Below are 27650 nucleotides of genomic sequence, written 5' to 3'. Positions count from 1 at the left end.
ATCTGGAATTAGGGCGGCCCAGCTACGGCACTTGGGGGTGCAGATTTTTCAATCCCCCTTAATGCTGTAGCTATGTCAGACTAAGTTTTAAGTGCAGAGCAGGCCTAAGTGTAAGACAGGTGATAACAGAGGGATGCAGACAGAGGGGACAGCACAAGGGAAGGATGAGGTGCTCAGTGTGATAAATGGGTGGTATCCCATGGCCGGAACCAGATCGGTCAGAAGACGGTGTAGGAAATGCACTTCCCTATAAGAAATAGTGTGGGGGATACCCTTCCCTATAGGGGCAGTATACCTCTCTCTATAGGGGACAGTGGGGGAATGCACTTCTCTATAGGTGGGGTGACCAGATGTCCTGATTTTATAGGGACAGTTCTGATATTAGGGCTTTGATTTATATGGGCTCCTATTACCCACCACACCCTGTCCTGATTTTTCACACTTGTTATCTGGTCACCCTATCTGTAGGGGACAGTGAGGGAATGCTGTTCCCTATAGGGGGCAGTGTGTGGGATTCCCATCTGTCTATAGGGGCCAGTGGAGGAAATGCTCTTCTCTAGAGGGGACAGTGGTTCCCCTCTCTCTATAAGGGCCAAAGGGGGGGATGCCCTTCTCTATAGGGACAGTGTGGGGGATTCACATATCTCTATAGGGGCCAGTGGGGGGGGGGGTGTATCTCTCTCTATAGGGGGCAGTGGGGGAATGCCCTTCTCTGTCGGGGCAATGGGGTGGGGGTTCCCGTCTCTCTATAGGGGCCAGTGGAGGAAATGTTCTTCTCTATAAGGGACAGTGGTTCCCCTCTCTCTATAGGGGACGGGGGGGGGGGGATGTCCTTCCCTATAGGGGCGGCGGGGAAGGTGTTTCACAGATCTCTATAGGGGCCAGTGGGGAAACACGCTTTTCTATAGGTGACAGCGTGGGGGGACGGGACACGCCTTTCCCTATCGGGCGGTGCGGGGGGTTCCCCTCTCGCTAGAGGAGCCGTGCGGGGTCCCCCAGGGCCGGGCTGGGCGGGGTCCCTGTCCCTTTAAGGAGCAGGGGGCGGGGGCCTGCCCGGCCCAGCGGCAGCGGGAGTCAGCAGCGCCCGCCGCGCTGCGATGTTGTGAGCCAGGCGAGCCCGGAGCGGGAGGCGGCGGCGGCGGTGGCGCGGGCGGATCCGGGCTCGGGCCGCGGCGGGGGCAGCGGGCGCCGCCAGCATGGACTGGGGCACCGAGCTGTGGGTGAGCGGGGCTGGGCGCGCCCCCCCCCTTCCTCGGGGCTCCGCGCCCCCTCCCGGGGCTGGGCCGGGCCCCCCCGCCCCAAATCCCTCCCGCCCCCCCGTCCTTAAAGTAGACAGTAGGGCTGGGCTCGCCCCATCTCCCCTGACTGGGCTCCCTCTGCCCCCCATGTCCCCTTCCTGCCCCCCATGTTCCTGGCTGGGCTCCCCTCTTCCTCCATGTCCCCTTCCTGGCCCCATATCCCTTGGGCTGGGCTCCCCTCTTCCCCCATGTCCCCTTCCTTCCCCCTCCCCCCCGGTGCCCCATATCCCTTGGGCTGGGCTCCCCTCTTCCCCCATGTCCCCTTTCTTCCCCCTCCCCCCCGGTGCCCCATATCCCTTGGGCTGGGTTTCCTCCTTCGCGCCCCCCCGGTTCCCGGGGTCCCCCCCTTTCGTCTCTCCCTCCAGTTCCTTCTCTTCCCTGGTTCCCATTCCTGGGTGCCTGGTCCCCCTTTATTCTGGTTTTCTCTCCCCCCATCTAAGCCCCTTTTCCTTGCGATCATCCCCCAAATCTCTCTCACTTTTCCCTTCCCTCCTTCTTACTTCCTCACCCCCCCCGCCCCCTTTCCACTGGGGCTGCTGCTGCTTCTCCCGCCCCAGCTTAGCTCTGACTTTCTCCCACCCCGCGCTATGGGGGGTGCGGGAGGAGGGAGCCCTTATTTCCATCCAGCACTCAGTGTGGGGGTGGCTGTTCTCCCCCCCTTTTCCCCCAGGGGATAGACACACTTCCTGGTGAGGGAATTCCCCAGCCTTGAAACGGGGTGTGTGGGTTGGGGTGTGTGTGAGGGCATGTAATTTATTTCCCCCCCACAACCCCCTTAGATTCTGTGGGATGGTGAAGAGCCACTGGGTCTGATGGGATGCACGTCCCCCCCCATCCCCTCTATGAACCGCTTAGGTCTGTGCCTCCCAGATCAAAAAAATGGAGACACCCTGATTTTAAAGCAACCTACCTGTAGATCTTGGGGGTTCACATTTATACCTTGCTATGAGCATTTTGGGGGGGGGTGTTTTGTCAGTAGTGGGGGGGTTTCTATCCACTTTTGCATGGGCAGGGGGCACATTTTTGGTTGACCCCTTTTCTTGTGATGGGCTTGTAAAGGGGGAAAGCTGCTGGGGAGAGTTGACTTTGAATCTAACCCAGGACAGAGTTCTTCCTTACCCCTGGCCTGGGTGCGTCAATTGCTTCTCTTTGTGGTCCTTTGGTTTAAGAGTTTGCATGTGTAATTGTACTGTGTCGTTTTCTCCCAGGAGCATTTTTGTTGTTATGCTCCAGAAGTTTCTCCGTGATTTTGGGGATCGTGGCTTCCCTTGGCCTGGAGGAGAAGGGGGCTGGGGTGCTGGGCATGCAGCAGCACCGCCTGGCTTGAAGTGATTTCTGTCATAGATCGGGGTTTACAGTTTTGTTCCATGGCTCTAGTGCCCCTACTATAAATATTGTTCCCCTGTCACTGGGGAGTGGGGACAGGACAGGGCAGGAAGCATCTGAAAAACTGCCTTTGTCCTCCGAAGAGTTGTCTGTCTCTAATCTAGTTAATCTCAAATTGGTCTGTAGTTTGAGCTGGGTCACTTCAGTAATGTCATGTGTTGCTTTTGGTGGGGGAGGAGTTCTCAGTGCCCACCCCTGCCTGGGCAAAAGCAGATGTGGCTGGGAGTACTTGCCCTGGCAAGGCGGGTCTATGGGTACTCAGATGTTTCTTGCTTTTGTCTGTCTGGCCAACAGCTCCTGTCTTGCTCCTGCCTCTATGAAATGGGGACTCCTTTATAACGCATGCCTGAGCAATGCAGGAGTGGTTAGAACAGGACTCCTGGGTTCTATTTCCTAGCACTGGGCGCTGGGAAGCCTAGTGGTGACCAAGGGGAGGGGGTGGCTAGTAGCTACTGTGAGCTCTAGGAGGGGTTGTGGCTAGTGCAGGGAACTGGCAGCTGGGACTCCTCCTAGCTTTCCTCCCCAGCTTCGGGATGGTGTGTGCCTCTAGTGGCTAGAATGGTAGGGCTGGTAGCCAGGACCCCTGGGTTCTTTTCCTGACTCTGCTCCTTGCCTTGCCTTGTGATTTGGGGAAGGCAAGTCCTTTAACCTCTTTGTGCCTCAGTTTCCCTGTCTGTAATATGGGATTAATACCTTGGCGGCGGGGGAGGGATTGTGAGGTTTAATTCATAATGCTACTTTGATCCCTGTTTGAAAGACGCTATAGAACCGGTGTCTGCGCGTAATAATTGCTTCCTATCCGCAAAGCGCTGCGTGATCTGTTAATCCATTGCTAAATTCCATCAAGCGTTTACATAGGGCCTACTGTATTCTGTTTGGCAGTTTTAGTTGTGGATCTGTGCGCTTTGGGTGGGGGAGGAGGAGAAATGAGCCTGTTTATACTAATGAGTTGGGTGGGATCAAGCATGTTCCATGTTTACAACCTGGCCGAACTTCTGGTGGAAGAATGTGCAATAAGCCAGGCTTTTATGCCCCTCACCTCCTACACACAAACATACTCAACTTTCTCCTTGCTTCCCATAGGAAGAAGCAGTGTGGGATGCTCTCCTGCCCGGATTGCCACTTGCAAACTGCATCTGCAGCACTGCTAACTCTGAGCATTAAAAAAAACCCACAGCCCACTCTTGTAAAAAATAACTTTTGGGGGCACTTGATTTGTCTTTTGGTTCCTGAGCCCTTAAGGTGCATGTGCTTCAGATTTGCAAGCTTCTATCTGCAGCCGTGAGGGCTAGAACCCTTTTTTATTTTAATGAAAAAAGAAAAAGATTCTCATGTAGTTTATTGATGCCAGAAATTGGAGCTTTAAGAAAACCCACAGATGATATGACACTCTTGAAAAAACTGTGCAAGTAGGCAATCCTGGAACTTCCTCGCCTTGTAAAGCTGGGGTGTTGTCACACGTCTGTCCATCTTGGCCTTATGGAATCTTCTTTACAAGTTCGTACCCTCAAAGCGTAAAGCAAAGGGGTTGTGTGTCGGGAAAACACTCCTCGCTATCAAAAGTACTGGTATTCCATATCTGGACAGGGATTCGTTTAGTCTAATGTCCTGTCTGATGGTACCAGATGCTTCTGAGGAAGGTATAAGAAATCCAGTGAACCTGTTGTGAATGGAAAAGGTTCCTTTTCACTCTCGGTAGTTAATATGTCTCTGTCTAGCAAATGTGGCTACCTTGTCCCCCTGGAAATGGTGCGGATGCAGTGACGTTGGTTGTCTGCTGAAAGAATCTCCCCTTGCTTTTTTTTATTTATTGCTTTTGTGAATGTGTTTGGGAGGTGTTGGGGAAATGCCTCTCCCAGGTGGGTAGGTGGGAAATTCTTCTTGATGAGACTTTGAGGGTGGGGGGTGGAATGACCCTGAGCCATCGACTTTTGCAGAGTTCATGTGTTCCGTTAAAAGTTTTGTAGCCCAAGGAGACCTGGTGCTGGGTGCAGGGGGTGGTTGCTGGGGGCCCGCCTCTGCCCACAGCAGCTGTAATGAAATTAACAAGACTAGTAAGTTTCACAGCTGCTGTTGGGGAGCCCTGTGGCCCTCATCCCTGAAAGGGGACCCTTTCCTCTGCTGGGCAGGGCGGGGCAGGTGGGACAGTGAGGAGCAGCACAGCGGGATTTGGGGCTCCTAGGCCTTGGGCCTCTCCAAATCTCAAACAAATAGAGGTGGGAAGGAGCGGGTGGCATAGCAAACCGGCCTCACCATGTAAGCTCTGTTTGCAGGGTGTGAGAGAGCCCCCTGTTTCCAGCAGATGTTCCTATTTACTAGGCACTTCTGCAGAGCTCATCTTCTAAGCTGAGGGGAGAGATGAAGTCCTTTTTAACTGGCCCAGTGTAGGAATCCCAGCAAGAGCCTCTTTCCCCCAGCAGCGTGTCTGTGTGTGTGTGTGTCTCTGTCTTGCCTTATACCTTGCTGGTGGTGGTGGAGGGGCTTGTCTTTTGCTCACAGGTTTGGTGCAGCTGGTCAATTTTTGCAGGTCTCCCGTGTGTCTGCAGAACCCAGGGATCCCGATGGCCTCTCCTCCACAAGCCCTTGCCCATTGAATCTGGCTTCTGCCAGGAGAAGCCCTAGCCTGAGTTGCCATGGAGACTGACTCACACTTTGTATGCTCAACAGAGGGTGGGTGTGGATCAGAGGCTGTGACTGGGGGCAGTAAAACAATTTATCCGGGGAGGGGGTGGGGAGGGAGCGGAGGATTCCTCATGGCAACCCCCAGGCTTAGTCCTTTGTGAAGGGGACGGTATTTGGAGGACAGGCTGTCCGTGGGGAAACTACTGGCTGGTAACCTGAGTATGTCCCTGGTGCCATGGGAGCACAGGGTGATGCATGGTTCTGCCTTTAATGCCAGAGCCTCATCGCTAAGGAGCGAGCTGCCCCTGGGTGTGTGCGACGCAGGGGTGGCTTTCACTGAGCAGTAATAATAATACCAAGTTGCTCTACTGCATTGTTCGTCGGCAAACCTCGAAGTGCTTTACGAAGGAAGGGCCGTGTCATAATCCTCATTGGACGGCGGGGGGGGGGAACTGAGGCACAGGGCGGGGAAGTGACTCGCCCAAGGTCACCCAGCAGGCCTGTGTCAGAACTGAGAATAGTACCCAGGTCTCCTGAGATCTGGTCCCGTGCGCTAGCCGCTAGGCCCCACGGCTGTGTGGGATTCTGCAGCCTGTGATGTGGGAGGTCAGACTGAAGGATCAGAATGTTGGGGGGGGGGGGTCTTCTGACCTGTGTCTGGGCAAATCAGCTGAGTTCTCAGGGAGCAGGTGTCTGTTTCACATAACCTCCCCCACCACTGTCCTAATTTAACTCCATCAGCATCAGCAGAGACACATGGATTGAATGGGCCCTGGAGACTGATCTCATCCCTACAGAGGGTCCCAGCCCAGTGGGTGGGCTGTATTTGGAGCTAGCCTTGCCGCTGTGTCAGTTCTGGGGGCTTTCACTCTGGCGTCTCTAGTGGGTGCTAGGCTGCTGCCTTCTAATGTCCCTTGTTTATTGTGCAACTTCACGGATGGATGGTATCGCTGGCTTCCTCTTCCCTGAGCAAGCCCCGTCTGCCTCTGGTTGGTGTTGTGAGGCAGATTAGGTGCATTTGACACCAGGGAGGGGCCTTCCCCGCAGGGATTGTATCAAACTATGGCCTAGGAACCAGTCCTGTTGAGTGAGGTTAGTAGCTGCTTTATAGAGCGTGTGAGGACTGCAGGAGGTGGGTGGGGAGGAAGGGTTGTGGACTGAGAGGAAGGGTGGCCTTGTGGTTAAGTCATTGGACTGCAATGAGGAAGATCTGGGTTCAATTCCTGCCTCTGCCCCATACTGTCACCTTGGGCAAGTCATTTAATCTGTGCCTCAGTTTCCCATCTGTAAAATAAGAATCCTTCCTTTGTGTCTCTTGAGAAGCTCTTTGGGGTAGGAACTTTCTTACTAGGTGGAAGCATGGTGCCCAACACAGCAGGGCCTTGGTTGAGGCTAAAATTTATCAGCGCTACTGTAATGTACTACTAAAGGCTTGTCTATATGGAGAAATTGACTGAAATAGCTAATCTGGATAAACTCCCTATGTGGATGCTTTTATTCCAGAATAGCCAAAGCATGTGAAATCCACATCCTACCTTATTCTGGAATAACGTCCCTGTGTGTCTGAACACTAATAAATAGCATCTTGGTTGTGCTGCAGGCTGGGACCGTCGAGTGGAGTGTGTTGAGACCAGCGTGGGGCTGGTCCTCCACTGCTATCCCACAATACCCCACGAGCTCAGCCAGATAGGCCACTTGTGAAGTCACTATTGGCCACAGGTCAAGCTGGCTGGAAACCCCCTTCCAATGCAGCTGCACCCACTGCAGAGCCTCCGGACAGGGTAAGAAGCCGAAAGCTGAGACTAATCCTTGGTTTCCAGTTAGGGGTCAGCACCCCCTGGGCTAATAGCAGTTTTGCCCTGGCTACACTGGCCCGGCTGACATTGGGGTGAATTCCAGATGTGGTCAAAACTTGGATTTGATAGCATAAGAGAAATCTGGACTTGTTTCTCGCACCAAGTTCTCTTAACACTTACGCCAACTTTAAGGCTTCTTTTGGCTGCCTGGGGATGTAAAAGTGGCCTCAGTGTAAATGAAGCTCTGGCCCTTTTAGTTCTGTCCAAACCCATGCAGTCACCAGGGGAGCGCAACACGCCAAGTACGGGGAAGATGATGCTATTAGGTGGGTTACTTTCCCCAAATGATGCATTGAGAGGGGATGAGATGAGAAATGGGGTCACTTTAGGCTGCTGCCATCTGAACAATCAATTAGAGCAACTAACGCAGGTCTCAGCTTCCAGCAAGGCAAGATCAGTTTTCAGGGAACTTTTATTTTTATTTTTGTGTTGTGCTGCTTTTGCACTGGCTTCTCCAAATCTCGGCGGAACCAATTTGCCCCTTAGCAGTTCAAACATCTCTGAGCCTTAGCACCACGATCCCACGGGCTCTTAATTTTAAGCCCGCTCGGAAACTTTTGAAGGCAGAAATCTGTTGCAATGTGTTGTGGCTCCCCCCCTGCCCTGCCTTTGGCCTCTTGCTTTTGGTTCTTAAATCTTCTGCACACAAGATCAATCCTGTTCTGAAGCCTGGTTGTTTTATCTCTGATCCGAAATCTTGAAAGTGGAGGGAGGGGTAAAGGAACCTTCTCGGATGGCTTTTAATAAGTCAACAGCTTTTGGATAAGGGTTCTCAAACTGAAATGTGATGATTCTGAAGGGAAGCAGAGATCTGTAGTAGTTGGAGGAGGGGAAAGGGTGGGAGTTGGGATTATGGGACAGTGTGGTCTAGTGGTCAGAGCAGTGGGTGCTGGGAGTCAGATTCCTGGGTTCTATTCTCAGCGTGGCTATAGGGTATGTCTACACTAGAACTGTAAGTCAATCTCACCAGGAGCACTTGTACCCACCTAAGAGGGGCAGTGTGGGGAGCTCAGAGCCCCGTCTCTCAGCTCTGCTGACAGCTCCTTGGCCGGCTGCCCCACAGGCTCCTGGGCTCCCAACAGGCTGCCCCCCCCCCACCTCCCTGTTCCCTCTGGGAGCCCCAGAAACCACCCAGGCTTCTTGCCAGGTCAGCTGGGCTCTAGCTGCCAGATTTCTTGTCAATTTCACAGCTCAGGCATTCACTTGGGCTGGAACCCGGCCACAGAGCAATGGGACACAGGCTAAAAATCACTCCAGTGCTCCTGGTCCTCCAGTGCCTGCCCCTCAATTCCCCTGTGCGCCCAGGAGGACGGCCGGATTCTCCCACTATTCACTGGGGGAAGACTCATGGAGTGTACTGCAGCACAGAGGACCGTGAGATGTGCCCCCAGATGTCCTACTGACACGGGTAAGGACGGCAGCAGTGGGGACGCAGTCACTGCTGTAGGACTGTGTGGTATGGCAGCTCACACCTGGCCTGGGGTACCCAGGCTGCTCAGACCCAGGTGCTGATCACCAGAATTAAGTGTGCAGTGAAGACGCACCCTATCCCCAGGGCAAGGTTCTTCCTGACCCCTTGCTAGGATGCCCAAGAACTGCAGTTTCCTGGGCCTTCTTCTAAAGAGTGGTGCGCCTGCAGAGACGGGATACTGGGCTGGATGGATTGTGAATTTTAGCCATCATGGCAGTTCCTATCTTTAGTAGCTAATCGAGGCAATTTTAAGTGTTAACTGTAGCTTCACCTCTTCCAGGTGCTTGCAACCTCCTCCCTGCTCCTTACTGTGATTTTGCAATCGGTTTGCTGTCTTCTTTTTTTAAAAGGAATGTCTCTTCCCCTTGCTGATGTGTAAAAGACAGCTGCAGGGGAAAACTGCTGAAACTGACTGGATTCAAAGTGTGCTCCGGTGCATCAGGTAGATCAGGGGAGGATTGTTTTCTACCTTTAAACTGTAACAGCCCTTGGGTGTTGCATGTAACAATGGGAGGGGGGAATTCAGATGCAAACGACTCATCTTTTAGATGGGCGGCAATCCTTTAAGCAAAAAATTCTGTCCCTTTTTTATACCTGAGACACCTAGAGCCTGACTTTATTTCTATTGATTTGTATTACAGCAGCACCCCTAGGCAATCCGAACCCCTAGTAAGGTTGTGTCTACACTACAGGCTTCTGTCGGCAAAGCTATGTCAGTTAGGGTTGTGAAGAGGTGTGACCCCTGACCGACAGCTGTGCCAGCAGAAGCCCCAAGTGTGGACGCAGCTGTACGGGCGAAAGCGTTTCACTCGGGGTGCATTTAACATAGTGGTGCCAGGTGCAGCTTTGCCGGTATAGTTGCATCCACGCTAGGAGGGCTTTGCCGGTGTAGTGTGCTGGTTTTCTACTGCTCCTAATGTAGACGTAGCCTCAGCCCACCCCAGATAGCTTACAATCTAAAGAGATAAGCGAAAAGGAAAGGGAAACTGAGGCCTTGTGAGGAGATGTGGTTCGCCTGAGGTCACTAGCAGGGCTGGGAATAGAACTCGGGAGCCCTGATTCCATGGATCTTAGCGATTTGTTGCCTTGGAACTAAACAACGCTTCTCTTCTCCATCTGTCCTCCCCAGGGGTAGATCGGCCCTCTCGCCCTTCCCTCCCTGACCCCCAGTCCATAGTGCACTCCCTCCGTCTCCCCTGGACCCATCTCCCTCCCTTTCTCCATCCCCACTGGATTAATTTTTTCACTGCCACAGGGCATGTGCTACTTCGCAATCAATGCAGGGTGATAGCCTGCTGCTTCACGCTGGCTGTAACAGCTCTGCAGTGCTGACAGCCGCGGAAAGTTAATTGTCACCAGTCTAAGGCTTTGTCTACACTAAAACTTCTGTCAGTAACACTTTTGTCGGTCAGGGCCGTGGGGCGGGGGGAACCCACACACCTGACCAACAAAAGAGCCGGCGTGTGGACAGTGCTTTGTTGGCGGGAGATGCTCTCTGGCTGGCATAGCTACCACTGCTGGTTAGGGGCAGTTTAATTACACGGGTGGGAAAGCTTTCTCCTGTCAGCATGGAGTGGCTACACGGGAGCCCTAGCCTAAGCCGCTAGAAGTCTGGAAATCTGAGGAGCCGATGTTGTAAAGCTGTGGCTTTTTGGACCTGATGATCCTCCTTCCTTTGCTAAGGGGCTTTAAATGCCCTCCAGCCAAACGAACGGCTCTCCGATGCAACCCCACGACTACTTCCGCTATAATGAGCAAAAATCCCATCTTTGTAGGTCCTTTCTCCACCCGGGGCTTGGAGGAGGGGCCCATGAGGAATTTCCCCCTCTCAGAGCTGAGCCCCGGAGGCAATATCTGCTCTGAGGATTTGCACCGATTCTACAGCCATCAGTGTCCCGTCTAGCTACACCAAGCAAGGGGTTGGTGTTAAGATTCTGAGCTCTTTGGGGCCAGGGACCGTCTCTGGCTGTGCGTCTGTTCTGCACCTGTCACAGGGGGCCTGATCGCAGTTGGGGCTGGAACTGTCTCATGCTGTGTCTGTGCCGGGCCAGGCACAATGGGGCCCTGATCTTAACTGATCCTTAGGCACCACTGCAAGAACCATGATTCATAATAGTATTCTAGTCAGCCCTACAGACCCCAACTGAAATCAGCGTCCCATCATGCTAGATACTGGAGAAACAGTTCCTGCCCCCAAGGAGCTTCCAATCAAATAGACAGAGGGTGGGAGGGGAAACCGAGGCCTCGAGCGGGGAAAGTGAGTAGCTCTTGGGCTCCCAGCAAGTCAGTAGCAGAGTCCGGAACAGAGCCGCCGTCTCCTGACTCCCAATCCAGTGCCATAACCACTAGGCACCACTGCTGGTAGACAGGGTACGCTGTTCTAAACTGGGATTTGCAGCAGTGCGGTTTGCTGCTTCTGCTTCAGTCTCCACCAGGTTAAAAATCTGCGTAGCCTGTTTGCACCGATGCTGTCGGTCTCCTGCTGCAGAAAAGGGCCTTTTGGGTTAACGTCTAAAAGCTTTAGCACCTGCAACTCGCAGCACGGCGATGCACTGAAAATCAAGCCGCCTATTTAATCCCCCTGCTTTGAGCTGGGGAAAAATTTTGGCCTGAGCAATGCCCTGTACCAGCAAAGACAGCTGTGTCCCTTTTAACGGCCACTTTGGGTGCCGTAAATAGGACCTGTGTTTGCAGTGTCCCTAATCTTATTATCAGAAGTTTAATGGTGGTTTGACCTTGGTTTGTGGTTTTTTTGTTTGTTTCTTTTTAATGGCAGCCTTATGGTTCTTTCTGCCCTCCTGGGTAATGGCCATTAAAAGGGCTACGGAAGATTGTGGTGTTGCAGGGGGGAGAGTGGTTCCTGTCTGAAGCAGCATAAATAGAATCAATCTTAGTGCTGCATTATTCTGCCTCCTCTGGGCTATTTGAACCCCCGCAACCCCCACACACACTCTGTGTTTGACTGCAGCGGGAGAGAGCTCAGGAGCAAAAATACCAAGGTGTTGACTGCTTGGACTCGGAGAACAAGGAGCAACGGTCTCAAGTTGCGGTGGGGGCGGTCTAGGGTGGGTATTATGGAAAAACGTTTTCCCTAGGAGGGGGGTGAAGCACTGGAGTGGGTTACCTAGGGAGGTGGTGGAATCTCCATCCTTAGAGGTGGTTAAAGTGCAGCTTGACAAAGCCCTGGCTGGGATGATTTAGTTGTGGTTGGTCCTGCTTTGAGTAGGGGGTTGGACTAGATACCTCCTGAGGTCCCTTCCAACTCTCTCACATGGGCCGCAGCTGTGTGCTGATTGGGCTGCAGAGTGAGAACCACTGATTTAAACCCTGGCTCCTTGTTCCTTTCTCTGCAGAAGTGCTGGGTGGATTTCCTTACTTGCTTGCAAATCCCTTGTGTTATGTGTGTTGTTGCTAATATGATTATCCTCATCCCCGATTAGCCCTTCCCGGAGGACTGGGACAGCGAGGTGCGGGGAGGAGGGAGGCAACGGCCCCATTAAATCTTACCATGATGGATTTTGGGGCTGCAGCTCTGTGTGTGGGAATGTAGGTCTGGTGGCTTTTTGAATCCCCCCTGTGGGGGAGACAAAAATGAAGCCATAATTTCCCCTTCTCAAACAATCACAAAACCAACCCTTTAAAATTAGTGCATCTCACAAGCCACTTAACTTATTCAGATGGTCCAGCTTGTCACAGTAAAAGATGCGCTAACATTTATATCTGACCCCTGCTCTCTGTTGTCTTCTCTACTCTAGATTTCCATAAGTTCCCAGGTTTCTACACATTCCGTTATTTTCCCAGGGAAGGAAACAACTCCCTTCCCCACCCAACTAGCCTATGGAACTCATGACCATTGGATTTCATGGAAGCCAAATGTGCAGCAGGATCCTAGAAGGGACTGGGTATGGATGTGGATGAGGGAATAGCTGGAGTTGAAATCGGGAGAAAGGAACAAATAATCAATCGCTTTAGAAGGGCTGAGAACCTTGCTATTGGGCTTAGGTGGAAACTTACCCTGGGGCAAGTTGTCCCCTCCCTGCTTAGACTGCATGCTCTTTGGGGCAGGGACTGTCTTTTTGCTCTGTGACTGTACAGCTCCGAGCACAAGGGGGTCCTGCTCTGGACTGGGTCTTCGAGGCACCGCAGTAATACAAATAATAACGTCAGGATTTCTTCTCCTGAAGCATCTGGAGGCAGTCTTGGAAATCAGGCTAGAAGACTCACTGTTGAATGGATGGAGCATAGACTCATGTCCATAAATTGAGTTTTAGAGGTGGCTCCCCTCTCGTCTCCCTCATTAATGTATTTAGCCTCACGTCCCCCCCTCTTGTGAGGCTGAGGCAGGGACGTGCTGTTGCCCCCATGTTATGGAGGCGCGCAGGCTAGGGGTCCGGCTACGCAATGGGAGGTCTGATGGCACTGGCAGCATGTACCTGAGACTAGCTTTAATCCGGCTCGGGTCCCAATAGCAGTGAATGTGCTTAGCTGCTCCAAGGATAGCCTGGGGGGGGGGACTCAGAGAGGGAGCCTGTGCTTATTTCAGGTGGATTTAGCAAGTGGGTCGATTGACTGCCTATTATTTGACAACGGTCAAATATCCCAGCAAGAATGCCCTCGTGCAGACAGCGGCCTGCCTTTCTGCCTGCATGCTGGGGACGTTCGTACGGGTTTTGTTAGAATTCATGCCCGTGCTCTGCTTATTTTGGGGTTAAAATAGTCCTGGTAAGTAACCTTTTTCTGTAATGAGGAGGAAGGATCTATCTAAAGCTATTGGAGATTCTTACCTTTTTTGGTTCCTGTTCTAATAAATCCGTGCTCTAAAATATCGGGCCAACAATTGACCATCTGTCTCGGAACTAGTGACCCAGCCTGCTCTAAGCTTGGGCGACACATGCTGCAAATGCATCTCTGATTGCGGCACAGACATACCTGAAGTGTCACCCCAAGGTCACACGGGTCATGTCCAAGGTCACACGGAGTCTGTGGCAGAACGGGGGCGTTCAACCCGGGTCTCCCAAGTCCCAGGGCATGCCCCTCACCACTGGATCCATCCTTCCTTCCTGTGAAATGGACCAGATCTCATGGAAGGCCTTGTTTATGTTGGGGTTTCAGCCACCCCGTAGCGTAGATGTGGTTTACGCCAAAGGCACCTTTTTGCGCCTAAGAGAAACTCTTCTGTGGTTTATCCTAGCTGCGGAATGGTGTGTGGTTCGTAAATTCATAGATCATAATGGACCCTTCTGGCCTTCAAATCCTCTAGTCTGAACTCCTGTAAAACACAGGCCACAGAACTTGCTCAAAGTAATTCCTAGAGCAGAGCTTTTAGAAAAACCTCCCATCTTGATTTAAAAATTGGCAGTGATGGAGAATTCATCACGACTCTGGGCAATTGTAGCCCTGTGGGTCCCAGGACAGGAGAGACAAGCTGGGTGAGGATTAACATCTTTTTATCAGGCCACCTTCTGGTGGTGAAAGAGAGATGCTTTCGAGCCGCACCGAGCTCTTCTGGTCTTGAAAGTCACATCTGTGCTAAGGGGTTTGTGCTGGTGGAAGTTAAACTGGTATCTAAAATCCCAGTCTAGGCAATATCCAGTGTGAGCAATCTTCCTCCTGGCCATAGCTCTGCTGATTTTGCTCTGTTAATCTCCGGGTTTCAACTTAATCTGGCCAGTGGTATCCCTTGATAACCAACTTCCAATACAATGGCCCTAATTGCCCTGTCTATTGTGAGGCCTATTGGGTGATCTTTGCTGTGTAACAAAGACTTTATTGGGAAAGATAAAAATGCCTCTAAGAGTCTGTGGTCCGATACTGTGTAGAAACTATTGATTCTCAGTGTATGTGAGATGACAGTCTCAGAAGGCAGTGCAATGGGGTGTGGGTGTGTTTTGGGGGGACGACTTGCTCAGCCTGAATGGGTCCCTCGTTTGCCATGTGTGTCTTAAAATAGATCCTAGGTGGGGAAGAGATTGATTGATTGATTGATTTTTTTTGTTGCTTGGAAACACCAACTGGGATCAGCGGCCTATTGTGCTGGGTGCTGCACAGACGCTGAGTGAGGGACAGTCCCTGTCTCAGTCTAAATAGATAAAGGATGGGAGGAGAAACTGAGGCCTGGAAGAGGGAGGTGACTTGTCTAACGTTCCCAGTTCAGCAGACTTACCAGGGGAATATAGAGCCCTGGGGTCCTGACTCCTAGCAGTTAGTCAGGATGCTGAGTTCTATTCCCATCTTCGTGCTCCAGTTGACTTCCCTTCCTAGAGCAGGAATAGAACCCAGGTGTCCTGGCTCCCAGCCCCCTGCTCTAACCACTAGACCCCAGGCCCCTCCCAGAGCCAGGGATAGAACCCAGGAGTCGTGTCCGTCCCTTCCACGCAGATGTTCTAACCCACTAGACTCACCACACCTCCCCCCCCCCCCCCCCCCCCCCAAAAAAAAAAAAAAAAAAAAAGAGAACCCAGGAGTCCTGCCTCTCAGGCCCGATTCTAAACCACAAAGCTGTTCTTATTAACTCCAAGCTATCGAGGATGTCTGATCTTGTACAGAGCCGCGGTGTGTGAAGGAATGGGTGGGCGGAATATTGGCAGAATTGGGCCCCAACCGTGGGAGTAACTTGTCTTGGTACACCAGTGCCAACACACACACACACTAGCAGAGGCGCTCAGGGGGCTGGTTCCCAGCCACATCAGGTAGGAGGAGATTCTAGGAAATAGGAGGGGTGGGTCCAGAGAAATAGGTTCCCATTCTGCATGCCTTTCCTCTAACGAGCCCTGGAGCTGGATCCCCCTCCTTTGAAAATCGACTCTCGGGTTGGCTGGAGAGATCAGAGCCTTATCCGGCCTCTGTTCCGTTCTCCACCACCTGTTTGCACTGAGCGAGGGCCCCTTGGTTAGGACTAAAGGATGGGAGAGCATGTGCCTGTATCTCTCTCTCTTTCTGACAGAAACCCCCCACACTCTGAGTCTCCCTTTCAATGAGGTGGCTGCTCTGCCGAGCCCAGAAGAAGCTGCCTCCGTCTTGGGCTATTTTTCGGACGCAAACAGGTCAGACAGCCGAGAGGAATTGGGCAGGAATCCCGGCAGAGTTTGCAAAAGAGACATTTTTGCTGTAGAAGCAGAGAGCTTGCGGAAGGAAAGCGCTATTAGGGCCTCTAGCTACGTTCTTATATGCCCCTCTCCTTTGCTGTGGCATCACCCAACACCCCTGGAAGGTAGGGAAATGGGGAGTGCTAATATTTGCAGAATGGGAAACTGAGGCACAGAGCAAGTGGTATGCCCAATGTCCCTCAGAGAGTGGGAGAGCTAGGAATTGAACAGACGTCTCCCAGGGCCCAGCTTGGTGCCTTATTTGTAGCACCTGGGGACATCAACCAAGACTAATAGATTTTCAGGTTAGAAGGGACCATTATGATCATCTAATCTGACCCCCGGATAATTTCACCTCGGTGTGCTGGGTGCTGCACGTACATCTAGCAAGAGACAGCCCCGGCCCCAGAGAGCAAGGAGGAGCATGGTTAAGCACCTTGGAGTGATGGATCTTGTGCATGTTCACATCCCTTTTAGACCAGGGCTTCCCCGGACAACCGTTAATGAGCAAGCCCCATAACCTCCCTAGGAGGGAAGATGCTCCTCTCGTCCTGCAGATGGTGATGGTGGGGAAACTGAGGCACGGCACAGGGAAGGGACTTGCACAAGCCTGGTCTCTTCTCATCTGAGCCACACCAGCCTGGATCTGCTTCAGGAACACACTTCCAGCTGACTTCTGTCAGTCTCTCCTCCTCCATCCCATCTGCCAACCCCTCCCCCCCCCCACTGCCCAATTCTGGGAGTTGTGACAGATGATTATAAAGTTTCTAATCCGCTTGGCCTGGGAGCTGAATTTCCTCTCCAGGCTTCGTTGGGGGGGAGGAGGAGACAGACCAGTCTGCATCATCTCTTCCACCCTTCCTGCCAGGGTATACTCTTTCCAATCCAAAGCTTCCTGCCTCTGAGCCCTTAGCGAGCCCCATCCTATCCAGCAGTGATTTGGAGGGGTGGGGGCTGGTTAAAGAGAAAAGCCCCACGATGCAGCAGGCATTTCTGGGGATCCCACATCTGGACTTTATTTCCACTTCCTGCCGGTGTTTATTCCTGCTCTGCCAGGGAAGAGAGACAGCAGGAAGTTGAGACCGGCCCCCCCAGCCCTGAACAAGGGAAGGACTCCTCTTAAACGTAAACTTTGCAGAGCGAAGGGGGTGAGGGAAGGATGCCTGGCATGGAACCTGCTGCGTAGACTCACGAGGACATCTGTGTCTTGCCCCCACCTCTTGAAGGGAAGTGGGGTCTGGTGGCTTCGGCAGTGGGGGAGGTACTGAGAGCCAGGACTCCTGGGTTCTAGCCAGGCCCTGGAAAGGTAGTGAGGTCTAGTAGGTTGGAGCAGGGGGGCCAGGACTCCTGGGTTCTATTCATGGCTCAGCAACTGACCAGCTGTTGTGCGATCTTGGGCAAGTCATTTCTCTTTGTCTGTGTCCGTTTCGGCACCATCGCAATGATAATTGACCCTTCGCTCGCCCGGATTTAAATTCATGTGTACTTGCGAGCGCGGTGTCCTTGGCTGGAAGGTGCTAAGCCTGGTGCGCAGCGAGGCTGTGTATAAATACTGGGCTCTGAAACTCGAGAGCCACAGAGGGTTATCGGTCAGCTCCTCTTACTTAACCCTTGCCCAGATGAGGATCTAGACACCCGCACGTGCCACCACCGTGGGCAAGTCATGCAGCCTCTGGAGTGAGCCTCTTGGAGTGAGGAATAAACCTCGGCCTTCTGGCTCATGTTGTCCTCTTTATCCACTGAACCCTGCTGCCCTCCCAGAGCTGGGAGTGGAGCTGGGAGCTGGGACTCCCCGATCTGATTGCTCGATCCCACTAGATCCTGCTTGCTTCCCAGAGCTGGGCATGGAACCCAGGAGTCCTGCCTGCCGGCCTCCCTGCTCTTCCCATTGGACTTCCTTGTCTTCTCTGTCTCTTGCTTACAGTCTGTCTGCCCCGAAGAGCTAAGGGGACGTACAGCACCTGGCGCAATAGACCCTGCTCTTGGGTGGGAGCAGCTGTGATACAGTGCTGGGCTGAGACCCCAATTCCTGGCTCTGCCAGGCTCCCTGTGTGATGCGGGGCGGCTCCTCGGTCCCATTTCAGGGCTAGGGCAGACGGTCCAGAAACTGAGCACGGGGCAGCTGAGCTGATTAGTTCAAACAATGCAGATCTCTGGCTCTGATTGAGTGACTCAGTGCTCCTGGCCTCATTCGAATTCCGCCTCTGTTTATCCAGACTGCAGTTCTTCTCCCAGGCTCCCCCTCTTGCTTATCCTGAGACTCCAGGGGCACTGCAGCCCTCGCTGGCCTGTTCTGCAGGTGTGCTTTGAGTGCGCACGGCCCCTCCCTGGCACCGGGGATTGGCTGGGATTGGAGCCGGCTATCGATTTCTGCTGCTACAGCGGGCAGAGATGACAAAAACAGCCCTCCCAGCCTTAGCGAGGGAAGGGCACTCGAGGCCTCACGGCTTTGTAGAGCTGGCATGCCACTGGACCGGTTGCATAAACTTTGGGAGTGGCTCTTGGGATAGGAAGGGCTGGACTTAGGGAACTGGCTGGCTTGGAAACTGGAGATGGGAAAGAGCTGGCGATGGGGACCTTGCTGTAATTATGCGGGGGCGGGGGGCTTGCTGATTTGGGGGTGGAGGTCAGGGATGAGCCATGGAGCCCCTTTACTCTTATCACTAGCTCAGATCCAGCCCAGCTGATGGTCCAAGACTTGCTGCAATCATACCCCAATTCACAGGCACGGAGAACTGGGCTGAGACTCCAGAATTCATGCCACGTGTGGCGTCTCCCCTCCCCCCCTCCATCTCCTGCAAGAACAGAACTAACCATGGAGACAGAACACCCCCCCCCCGTCCACTCCTCCTCCCTCTATAGGGTCCCCCGGGGCAGGGCGGAGGCTCACTGGCATGCCTGTTTGTGTTTGTGGGGGGGGGGGAAGCCGTATCTGATCTGTTATCAGGAGGACTCCAGGTCCGACAGGTCAGCAGTAAATCAAGCTGAAACTTTCGAGTCCAGGGCCCCTTCTACTTAGAGGGCAGGGAGGAAAAGTTGATCAGCGAATCGCTAGAATCTCCAGGAGCAATTTTTGTGTGGAGATTCTTGTCTTTTTCAGAAGGCCGCTGGTGCAACCACATCAAAGAGAGGGTGAGCTTGTGGTTAATGCATGGTGCTCAGGAGTGTCTAACTCTGCCCCTTACTCCTCCGTGACCTTGGGCCCCTCACGTCCTCTCTCAGGGCTGCATTTCCCCAGCTGTAAAGTGGGGCTGCGAGTCCTTTCATTGTCTTGTCCATTTAGATTGTAAACTTTTAGGGACAGAGACTGCCTTGCACTGTGTGTTCATGCAGCACTTGGCATGATAGGAATGGGGCATTGGAACTCAGGGGTTGGGCGGGGGGGCAGCACCCCTTGGCTTGAAGTGGTTTCCATCATGCATGGTTTACTGTTGTGTTCAATGGCTCTTAGAACCGCTTCCCCCCTCCCCACTATAAAAATTGTCTCAACGCCACTGGATTGGAGTTGGGGGACACACACATCTCTGGGTTCATCCATATGAGAAAGTTGCACCAGATTAGGTGCGACTCTAAACCGATTTAGTTAGAACGGGTGCAAACTCCCATGCTGGATGCTTTTAGCTCAGTGGAATTTAATCCTCTTCTCAGCTGAATTGTGCTAAACCGGAAAAAAGCCCAAACCCACTTAAGTAAAACCAAAATTGGAGCACGCCGGCGGGGATTTGCACCTGTCAAATGAGATCTGCTTAAGAACCAAATTAAGTTCAACGTGTGCAACTTCCCCATGTGGACAAGACCTCAATTGGGGGCCTTTAGGTGCTACCGTAACACGCCTAATAACCTGCAGCCCGCCGATGTGGACGCTTCTCTGCTCTCGATCAAGGTGGGTCAGGCGGTGGAGAGTTTGCCGTGAAGCCCGCACGTTTTTGCTGATGACTGATCTATTTTAACGCCAGAAGGAGTCATTCTAGCCTGACATCTGCCTAGCGCAGGCTAGGCATCCTTTCTGTATGAAGCCCATAACTTCTGTTTGAGGTATTGCGTCTCTCGCAGAAAGACCCAGTCCTGATTTAAAAGACTGCAGGCGACGGAGGATCTACTCCGTCCACAGGTACGTTCTTTCGATGGCTCAGCTCCCTGGCTGTTAAAAAGCTTGCATCTCGTTTCTAAGGTTGTGTACTCCATCCAGAACCCCTGAGCCCTTGAGGATTTGACCGGAGGACCCTGCAGCGTCTCAGATCTCTGCAGACTCCTCATGAATTGCAAGCTGGATTGCTAGGCCATCTCCTTGCTGTAATTCTGGGTGGCTGTCTGTCTCGTGGCTAGAGCTGTGCCGCAGGATAATAACCCATGCCTGTCTCCTCGGAGCGTGCGAGGCTGACTCCTGTGCGGCAGCTAAAACCAGACATCAGCTCGGGAGAATGTTGTACCTAGGGGGAGGTTTCAGGCAGCAGAATGAATCACTTGAAGTGGAATTTGGACGGCGTTATCTGTCCGCTGGCGCTATGTAGAAATCCAGCAGGGCCAGCGTGAGTGCCACTTATATCAGGTGTTGGTCGTCAATCCGAGCACGGGCCCGGCCTGACCCTCTAGCTTTTGTGATCAGCTGGGATCTTAGTCCAGTGTGACACCAACTTGCAGGTTTCCTGTGTTCTTTGGGCTGCTCCCACTGTTGCCTGCCGTGGGGCGGGAGTTCTCCCTGCTGGAACTTCACGCCCCCCACTAGGCTACCAGCTGGACTCCAGCGTGAAATGTTTCCAGCATCGTATACGAAATTTGCATCTATTACGGCTGGTCAAGGGGGCTGGGGAATTGTCTCAAAGGGGAGAGACCCCTTTTAAACGTGGGTTCTCTCCCCAGCTCTGGGGGGTGGCGGGGGTCTCGTGGGTTAGAGCGTGGGGGCTGGGAGGCAGGACTCCTGGGTTCTATTTCTGGGGAGGGGGAGCAGAAGGACCAGCTGATGCTCTGCAGAGGGTGACTTTGTGCTGGCTCTCTTGTGCTTTTGTGGGGGAGGGGGCAGAATAAATGGGAGGGGGAGAACTGCAGAGCAAAGTGGCTTTTGTTCTGGAGTAGTGTCTGCAAATGGAGCGCTTCCAGTCGGTTTCTCCAAGTGGATAAATCCAAACTGCGGTGGAGACAATTCCTGGGAGCGAGTTGGTCTGTTTATCTTGCGTAGGACAGGGGGTGGGTGGGGAGCAGCTGAATCATTAAATGTGCAATGTTGGAGGACTCGCCGGTCTCTTTCCGCTTGTGATGGGAGTGGAAAGTTTCAGACCCACTGCTTACAGATCCAGCCAGATCAACACGGAACAAGAGCCCGTGGCTGGCTGTTGGAGCTAGGCTAGTTCAGGCTGTAGCTAAGGTGCACGTCTTTAACAGGACAGGTCGTTTACCATTTGGGCTTCCTCCCGGGCAGTTTGAAAATCAAGATTGTACTTTTTTCTGGAGGCTCCATTCTGGTTCATATGGGGATCGTTCGGGGGCAGTTTTCTGGCCTGTGATGGGATATACAGGGGATCAGACCAGATGATCGGAAGGGTCCTGGCCTTGGAATCGATGAAGAAGCCGGATTTCATCCTCGTTAGCTCTATTCCTCTCAGTATTTCTCTCTCGCACACACAACCGTTGCCCTTCTCATCCTCCACCCGGCAGGGCTGGTTCTACCAGTCTCTCAGCCTGAACTTCCACTCTGCACCAAAGGCGTTGCCTAGAGATGGGGCTGCGGCCTCCTTTGAATAGGCAAATAGGCTGATGTGGGGTCGGCTGGTTTGAATAGTCAAATGATCGTCATGCGGCCCACGGGGGAGGGGAGGAGGGAGCGGGGGGGGGGGTGCTGGCTGTGCTGGGCTGCTTAGGAGTTTGCGTTGTTGCTGGGGGGTGGGGGGGGGGAAGGCTGAGAGAGTTATTAAAACTTCATCCTGCTAATGAGTATCTTGGCCTGCGCTGCTGCCTCTCACTGGAAGATCTCAAAGTTATCCCCATTTTAGAAGGGGACATGGAGATTGTTTCCTGCCCCCCACCAAGGTCCCACAGAGAATAAGTAGGAACAGAACCAGGACTCCTGTCTCGCAGCCCCTGCTCTAACCACTAGACCCCACTCCTCTCCCAGAACTGGGAGTAGAACCCAGGAGTCCTGACTCCCAGCCCCCTGCTCTAACCATTAGGCAACATCCTTGTGCTGTTCCCAGGGATGGGAAGTTGTGTTGTCTAGATCAGGGTGTGTGTCAATCAGATTCCGTGCCTGGCTCTGGGAGTGCAGTGCAGTGTGTAGAGCTGTGAGGTTGCGTGTGAGGGGCCCTAACTCGGGATTCCTTAGTTCTGTTCCCAGCCCCCTTTGCTCTAACCATTAGGCTAAACTGCTTCCCAGAATCACTGGTGACTCTGTGCTGTATGCCACCTGGCACTAAAACAGGAGGAGGGCCCTGGTAGAAAGGAAGGTAAAGCTTCTTTCGATGCATCCCTTGTTAACACCCCCCATCCCCCCAATCTCCAGACAGTCAGTCCCTTTCAGGACATGGGGTTGAGACATCTCCTCTTCCCTTCCTCCCTGAACCAGGAAGAGGTGGCCAGCTGTTCTGCCCGAGTGTGAACTCCAGACAGGTGTGGCTCTTGGCCCCAACCAGAAGCGCTAGCTGGGGGCTAGAGTGGAATTTGTCAGCCAGCAATCTGAATCCTGGGTGCAGTTTGGAGACGCCCTACCCGCCCCAAGCCCGCCGGTGAACGGCCGCTTGAGTCTGGCTCTAGCTGTGCGGGGGAGAACTCTGTCTGCCTGCCCCCAATTAGCAGAGGGGGAGCTCCCCTCTTGTGGCACTGCCTCTTAGAGGGTTGAAGTAGGTGGGGGAATGGTGGTGGTGGCAAATCACTGCTGTGTCCCACTCCACAGCCAGCTGCGTCTTGGCACCAGTAGCTGTGGATTTGATCACTGGGCAAGTGAAAGGGGAAATCACAAAGGCCTGGATTGCTGGGTACCTGCATGGTGCAGATCACTGGCAGAATAAACCTTTGTGGGAGGTAGAACAGGGTCCAACGGCTGGAAATCGAAGCTAAGCGAATTCAGACGGGGAAAAAAGGCATACATTTGTAATGGTGAGAGTAATTAACTCCTAGAACAATTTCTCCGTCACTGGCAACTTGAAAATCAGGATGAGATGTTTTCCAAAAAGATCTGCCCTAGGAATTTTTTCGAGCAAGGTTTTTATGGCCTGTCTTATATACAGGAAGTCAGACGAGATCATCAGAATGGCCCTTTCTAATCTACGAATCCTGCAGATGGTAAAGTGTTTTACAAGCTACAAAGGGATAGCTAAGGCCATCCCTGAGATGCTGCCACCTCTAGGGTGGGCATGGGGACTGTGCATACACCGATCCCTTGCCCCGCACTCAGATGCAGTCGGCTTCGGGGTGGAGCATAGGTGCTGTTGTATCTCTGATGTGGCTTTCATTACCATAGTACCTGAACGCCTCACAATTTTAATGCCCTATTCCTAGGCAGTGCCTTTCTCTCACACCTTGTGAAATAAGACAGCGCTATTAACTTTCCAGCCATAAAGTGGAGATAAGCGACTTGCCCAAGATCACACAAGAAATCTGCGACAGGACTCCTGTGTCCCCGATTAATGCCTGAACCACAAAACCATCTTCTCCTTGCTCCCAGCATTGAGATGCAGCTGCCTGTGGGGTGGAGCATGGCAGCTGTTTGTACAGGGATCGTTCGCCTGGACTGAGATGTGGCTGGCTCTGGAGTGGGGCACAGCAGCTGTATAACACCCGCCCTATTCAGGGCGGCAAGTGAAGAATCTCCTGGAGAAAAATCATATGAGCACAGGACGCTGTCGGATGCTGCAGTTCAGATTCCAGTTCTGGAGACTGGGGCATGTTGCTTTGAACCTGTCTGTAAAAGGGGGGGTGCTGTCTCCCTCCCAGAGCTGAGGACGGATGCGTTTCAATCCAGATCTATAGCTCTTCGTTAACCAACTCACGCAGCTGTGGAGGTAAAGTGTCATTTCCCACCCTGGAAAATGGCCAAGACGTTTGGGTGAAAGCCCCTGCTCTGTAAAACTGCCACAGGATCTTTGCCCGGCATTGCGTCCGGGGGTGTGTCATTCAAAAGATGCTCCTTCTGCCCTGTGCCGGCCAGCACTGACTGTGAGGGCAAAGCGCCCTCCCCCACTGTGCCCTGACCCCATTCCCAGCAGCTCAGTGGCCCCTGGTGCTGCACTAAAGTCCGCACCAACTGTGAAGGGAGAGCGTCCCCCTACAAAGCCTCCCACCCCACTCCCGGCAGCCCAGTTACCTCCTAGTGGGGCATTGGGGTCAGCTCAGACTGCAGGAGGAGAGGCCCCCCGCCAGTGAGCCCATTCCCTGCAGCGCTGCACCCCCTTAGCCGAAATAATCCCTGCCATCTGCACGACTCCAGTTTTGCGCCAGATCCTAACTCAGGAGCGAGCCTCTGTGCTTCCACTGCAAGACAAGTAGGCTGTAACTGATCGATAGGATCCATCTTTCTCCATCTGCCGCCCTTCTCCATCCGGCTCCAGGCTTTGTCTTCCTGCTGCTAGATTTTCTTTTGGGCTCCAGACGCTCCTTCTGCAACAAACATCCTTGAGTTACATTCCTCCCCTCCTCCCCCCGCCCCCCAGCTGAAAGACACCGAAGTCAGTGGGTGGATTGGCATTTCCTCCCATAACCGCCTGTGGAGGGTCCGTGCTCCAGGAGGATTGCGAAGTCTCTGCCTATTACAGCCGAAGCGCGGCTGCTCTGCCCAAGCCAGCCTCTGCTTCCCTGTCCCGGCCCTAGGAGGCTCTGTCTGGACCCTACCTGTCCTCAGCAGCTTGTTGCGGAGCCTTTCCAAACAGTCTCTGTCCCCAACGCATCCCACCTCGGATCCGCTTTCAAAGCTGGTGGCGTCGGTTTCGCCTGATAGTAAATGCCGGGTGGGTTTGTCGTCTCTGCCTTTGGCGTCTGATCACTGACCTCGCTGGGGACATAAGGCAAGGGACCTGCCTGCCTTCACTCCTTACGTGTTTCCTGCAGAGCTGCCTTGTGCGAATGGGCCCCGGGGGGGCCGGATTAGACGCATCGACCCCTGTTTCTCTCTCGTCCGCGGAGGTGGATGTCGTTTGGACTCGCTTTGCTCCCGTTCAAAGTGCACCGTATACCTTGGGGAACATCCCCCCCCTCCCCCCTCCAAATCCTGACTCTCAACCAGGACCCCAGAGAGGAGAGTGCTGGCCCTGGGAAAATCCATCCTGGCCCGGTGTCTGCGGGGCACGGGAGTTTGGGGCTGGATATCTATTGGTGCAACATAGAGGTAATCAGCTGAGCTCCTAGCTCTGTCCTGTGCGCAGGTGGCTTGACCATAGATTGAGGGAGCTCCCAGGAGAAAAGGATCCATCATTTTTGTGTGCTCCAGGCCTGGTACTTAACTGTGCATTGCCCTTAAAATTCACACCACTGTTTCTCCTCCCCATCAGTCTCTCTACAACCTGGCACTGCCCTGACAGCTGACATAGCCTTGCAATTGCGGGACATGAGGCTGCATCCTCTTGGATGCGGTGGCTCAGAGAACTAACTTTGGGATCAGAGGTCAAAAGAACTAACCGGCTTGGCTGAGCAAGGTGCTGGAGGCAGTGTGCCTAGTGGATAGAGCACTGGGCTGGGACTTGGGAGCTATGGGTTCTAGTCCTGGTTCTGCCACTGGCCTGCTGGGTGCCCTTGCGCAAGTCATCCCCCTCTATGTGCCTCGGTTTCCCTATCTATAACATGGGGATAATGATACTGGCCCCAAGTGCTTTGAGATCTGTGGATGAACAGTGCTATATATAAGAACTAGGTGGTATTAACACACCCACTCGTGTTCCCCTCTGGTGGCCAGCCTACTGAAAGATAACAGCCTACTGCTGCTGCCTGCTAACGGAGTTACTCCTTTAGCTCAAAGGGGTTTGTGGTATGATGCTGAAGGAGCCATGTTCAAACTTCACTGGAAGGGCGGGTTGTCTTCCTTCCACAGTGCTTAGGGTGGTCCAGGAGTTGGGCACTGGACTTGTGACAAGGAGACCTCGCTCAGACACCTGGTATGTCCTTGGGCAAGTCATTCACCTCTCAGGGCTCATCTCCCCTGGACGCACCTTTTGGGGGCAGGGACTGTCTGTGCAGCATGATGGGACTCCACCCTCAGTCTGTAGCTGCTAATAGTAATGACTTAATGTGTAGCCTGGAATTGAATCTTGGCTTGGTACCAAGGGCAAGAGAACAGTGAGATCAACAAGATCCTGGCCTCTTGGTGAAAATAATGGCTGCTTTCCAGCTGGATTGGGGGAACACACACCAGAGAATGTCCTTTACTTAAAGCCTGAAGCTTCTGGAGTCATGTGAATGTGACAATCTCAGCTAAGTTTCTAACCTTCCGGGCTGTGCAGGAAAGCTTCAAAACATGACCCTGAAAGCTTGGAAACCAGGAGGTAAATGAAAAATAACCTCAAATTTATCTGTGTGTGTGTGGGGGTGGGGGGAGTGAAATCTCATGATTATTAAAAGCAGCGTCAGGAGTTTTATAGTAGTCCTGTTGCAAGATTTTTGTACACACTCTGTGCGCTGGCCGTTTTGGGTCAGTAATGAGACTGATAGTCCAGGGTGTTTCGTCCATTGGTGTCTGTCGCCTTATCGCCCAGCTGTGCTGCTTTGTTCTGATACACACGCCAGGTCCCTGCCCTTAGCGGGATGCACCAGGCAGCCGGATTTCCTGCCGTGTTTTTATGTTGCTCTTGGTTTTGGGCACATTGGCTGAAAGCTGGGCCCATGGGAAGCCTCTGTCCTCCCATCCAATCTGCTGCCATCTGGTTCTCATCAGATAACGGAAGGGGGTGGAAATCCGAGCTGATTTCAGCCATCTCAAGGGAAGCAGGGATCAGTGCCGCTGTCCCAGAGAGGGTCGGGGCAGGGTGTACATGACTCTGGCACTCGGGGGGTTAACTCTGCCTGGGGGTCATTGTTTCCTGGGTGGGGCAGACTTGGCTGGAGTGACACGCAAGGGTGGGAGTTCCTAGGATAAATAGTTTGCAGCTTAGATCGGATTCTATCCTAACCCTCCTGGCTAGGAACTGCTGTGGGTCACATGAGGTCCGCTGCGCTGGAAGGAGGTTCCAGTCCAGGAACTAGGCCACAGGCCACGTCCTGATCTCTGCTGCGCCAGCGTAGATCTGGAGTGACTCCTGCTGACTGCACTCACGTTATGGTGTCGGCGAAAACGAGATCAGAATCCGGCGCCGTTGTTCGTGCTGCAGCCGTTCATTCTAGGCTGTGCTGATCTTGGGGTTATGTCTACACTACAACTGAACCCCCGCTCTGGCTGGTGCCAGCTGGCGCGGGCGAAGGGGCTGTTTAATTGCAGTGTAGATGTTTAGAGCTCTGGGACCCTTCCACCTCGCAGAGTTCTTGAGCCTAGGTTGCATGGGCCAGCCACGGGTGTCTATTTGCAGTGTGGATTCGGAAGCACTTTGCATGTAAGCTCAGGATCTTGTCTCTTTCACCCATAGAAGATGGTCCAATAAAAGATATTGCCTCACCTTCCTTGTCTCTCAGTTGCTGGAGGGCTTATTGGAGGGTGGGGGAGTCCTGGTACTGTGACATCTTTCTCCACTCTCCCAGCTAAGCCGCTACGTTTTGTATGCAGATCAGGTACCAGCCTGAGAGGCAGTGACTTGGGTTCTGCTCTGTGTAAGAGAGATCTAGAGCGTGTGTGTCTGCCTCAGTTTTCCCGTCTGTGAAATGGGAAGGAGGAGGATGTGCCACCTTTTGTAAAGTGCTTTGAGGTTATGGATGGAAGGCACCATAGAAGAGCCATGGGTACAGTAGTGCTAGGAGCCCAAGGCATGGACTTAGAACCCTGTTCCACTAGATGCTGTGCAAAATCAGCCTTCTTTCTGTATTTTTG

The 27650-nt window shown here is 53.2% G+C and overlaps 1 protein-coding gene across 2 annotated transcripts in view; it reads left to right on the top strand.

The window, feature by feature from the left end:
- Window positions 1–1074: 1074 nt before the first annotated feature.
- Window positions 1075–27650, top strand: part of TRIP10 (thyroid hormone receptor interactor 10) — a 69106-nt gene continuing 42530 nt past the window's right edge. For both annotated transcript variants that reach the window (XM_067560415.1, XM_067560413.1), the window contains exon 1: window positions 1075–1220. In XM_067560415.1, the coding sequence (XP_067416516.1) occupies window positions 1197–1220 (24 nt within the window). In that variant the 5' untranslated portion in view covers window positions 1075–1196. The remainder of the gene's footprint in view (window positions 1221–27650) is intronic.

Source organism: Emydura macquarii, unplaced genomic scaffold, assembly GCF_026122565.2.
Source record: "Emydura macquarii macquarii isolate MOO-44397 ecotype Brisbane River unplaced genomic scaffold, CSIRO-AGI_Emac_v2 contig_2292, whole genome shotgun sequence".
Classification (NCBI taxonomy): Eukaryota; Metazoa; Chordata; order Testudines; family Chelidae; genus Emydura; species Emydura macquarii.
The sequence above is the reverse complement of the archived record's forward strand: the minus strand, read 5'-3'. Positions and strand labels throughout refer to the sequence as shown.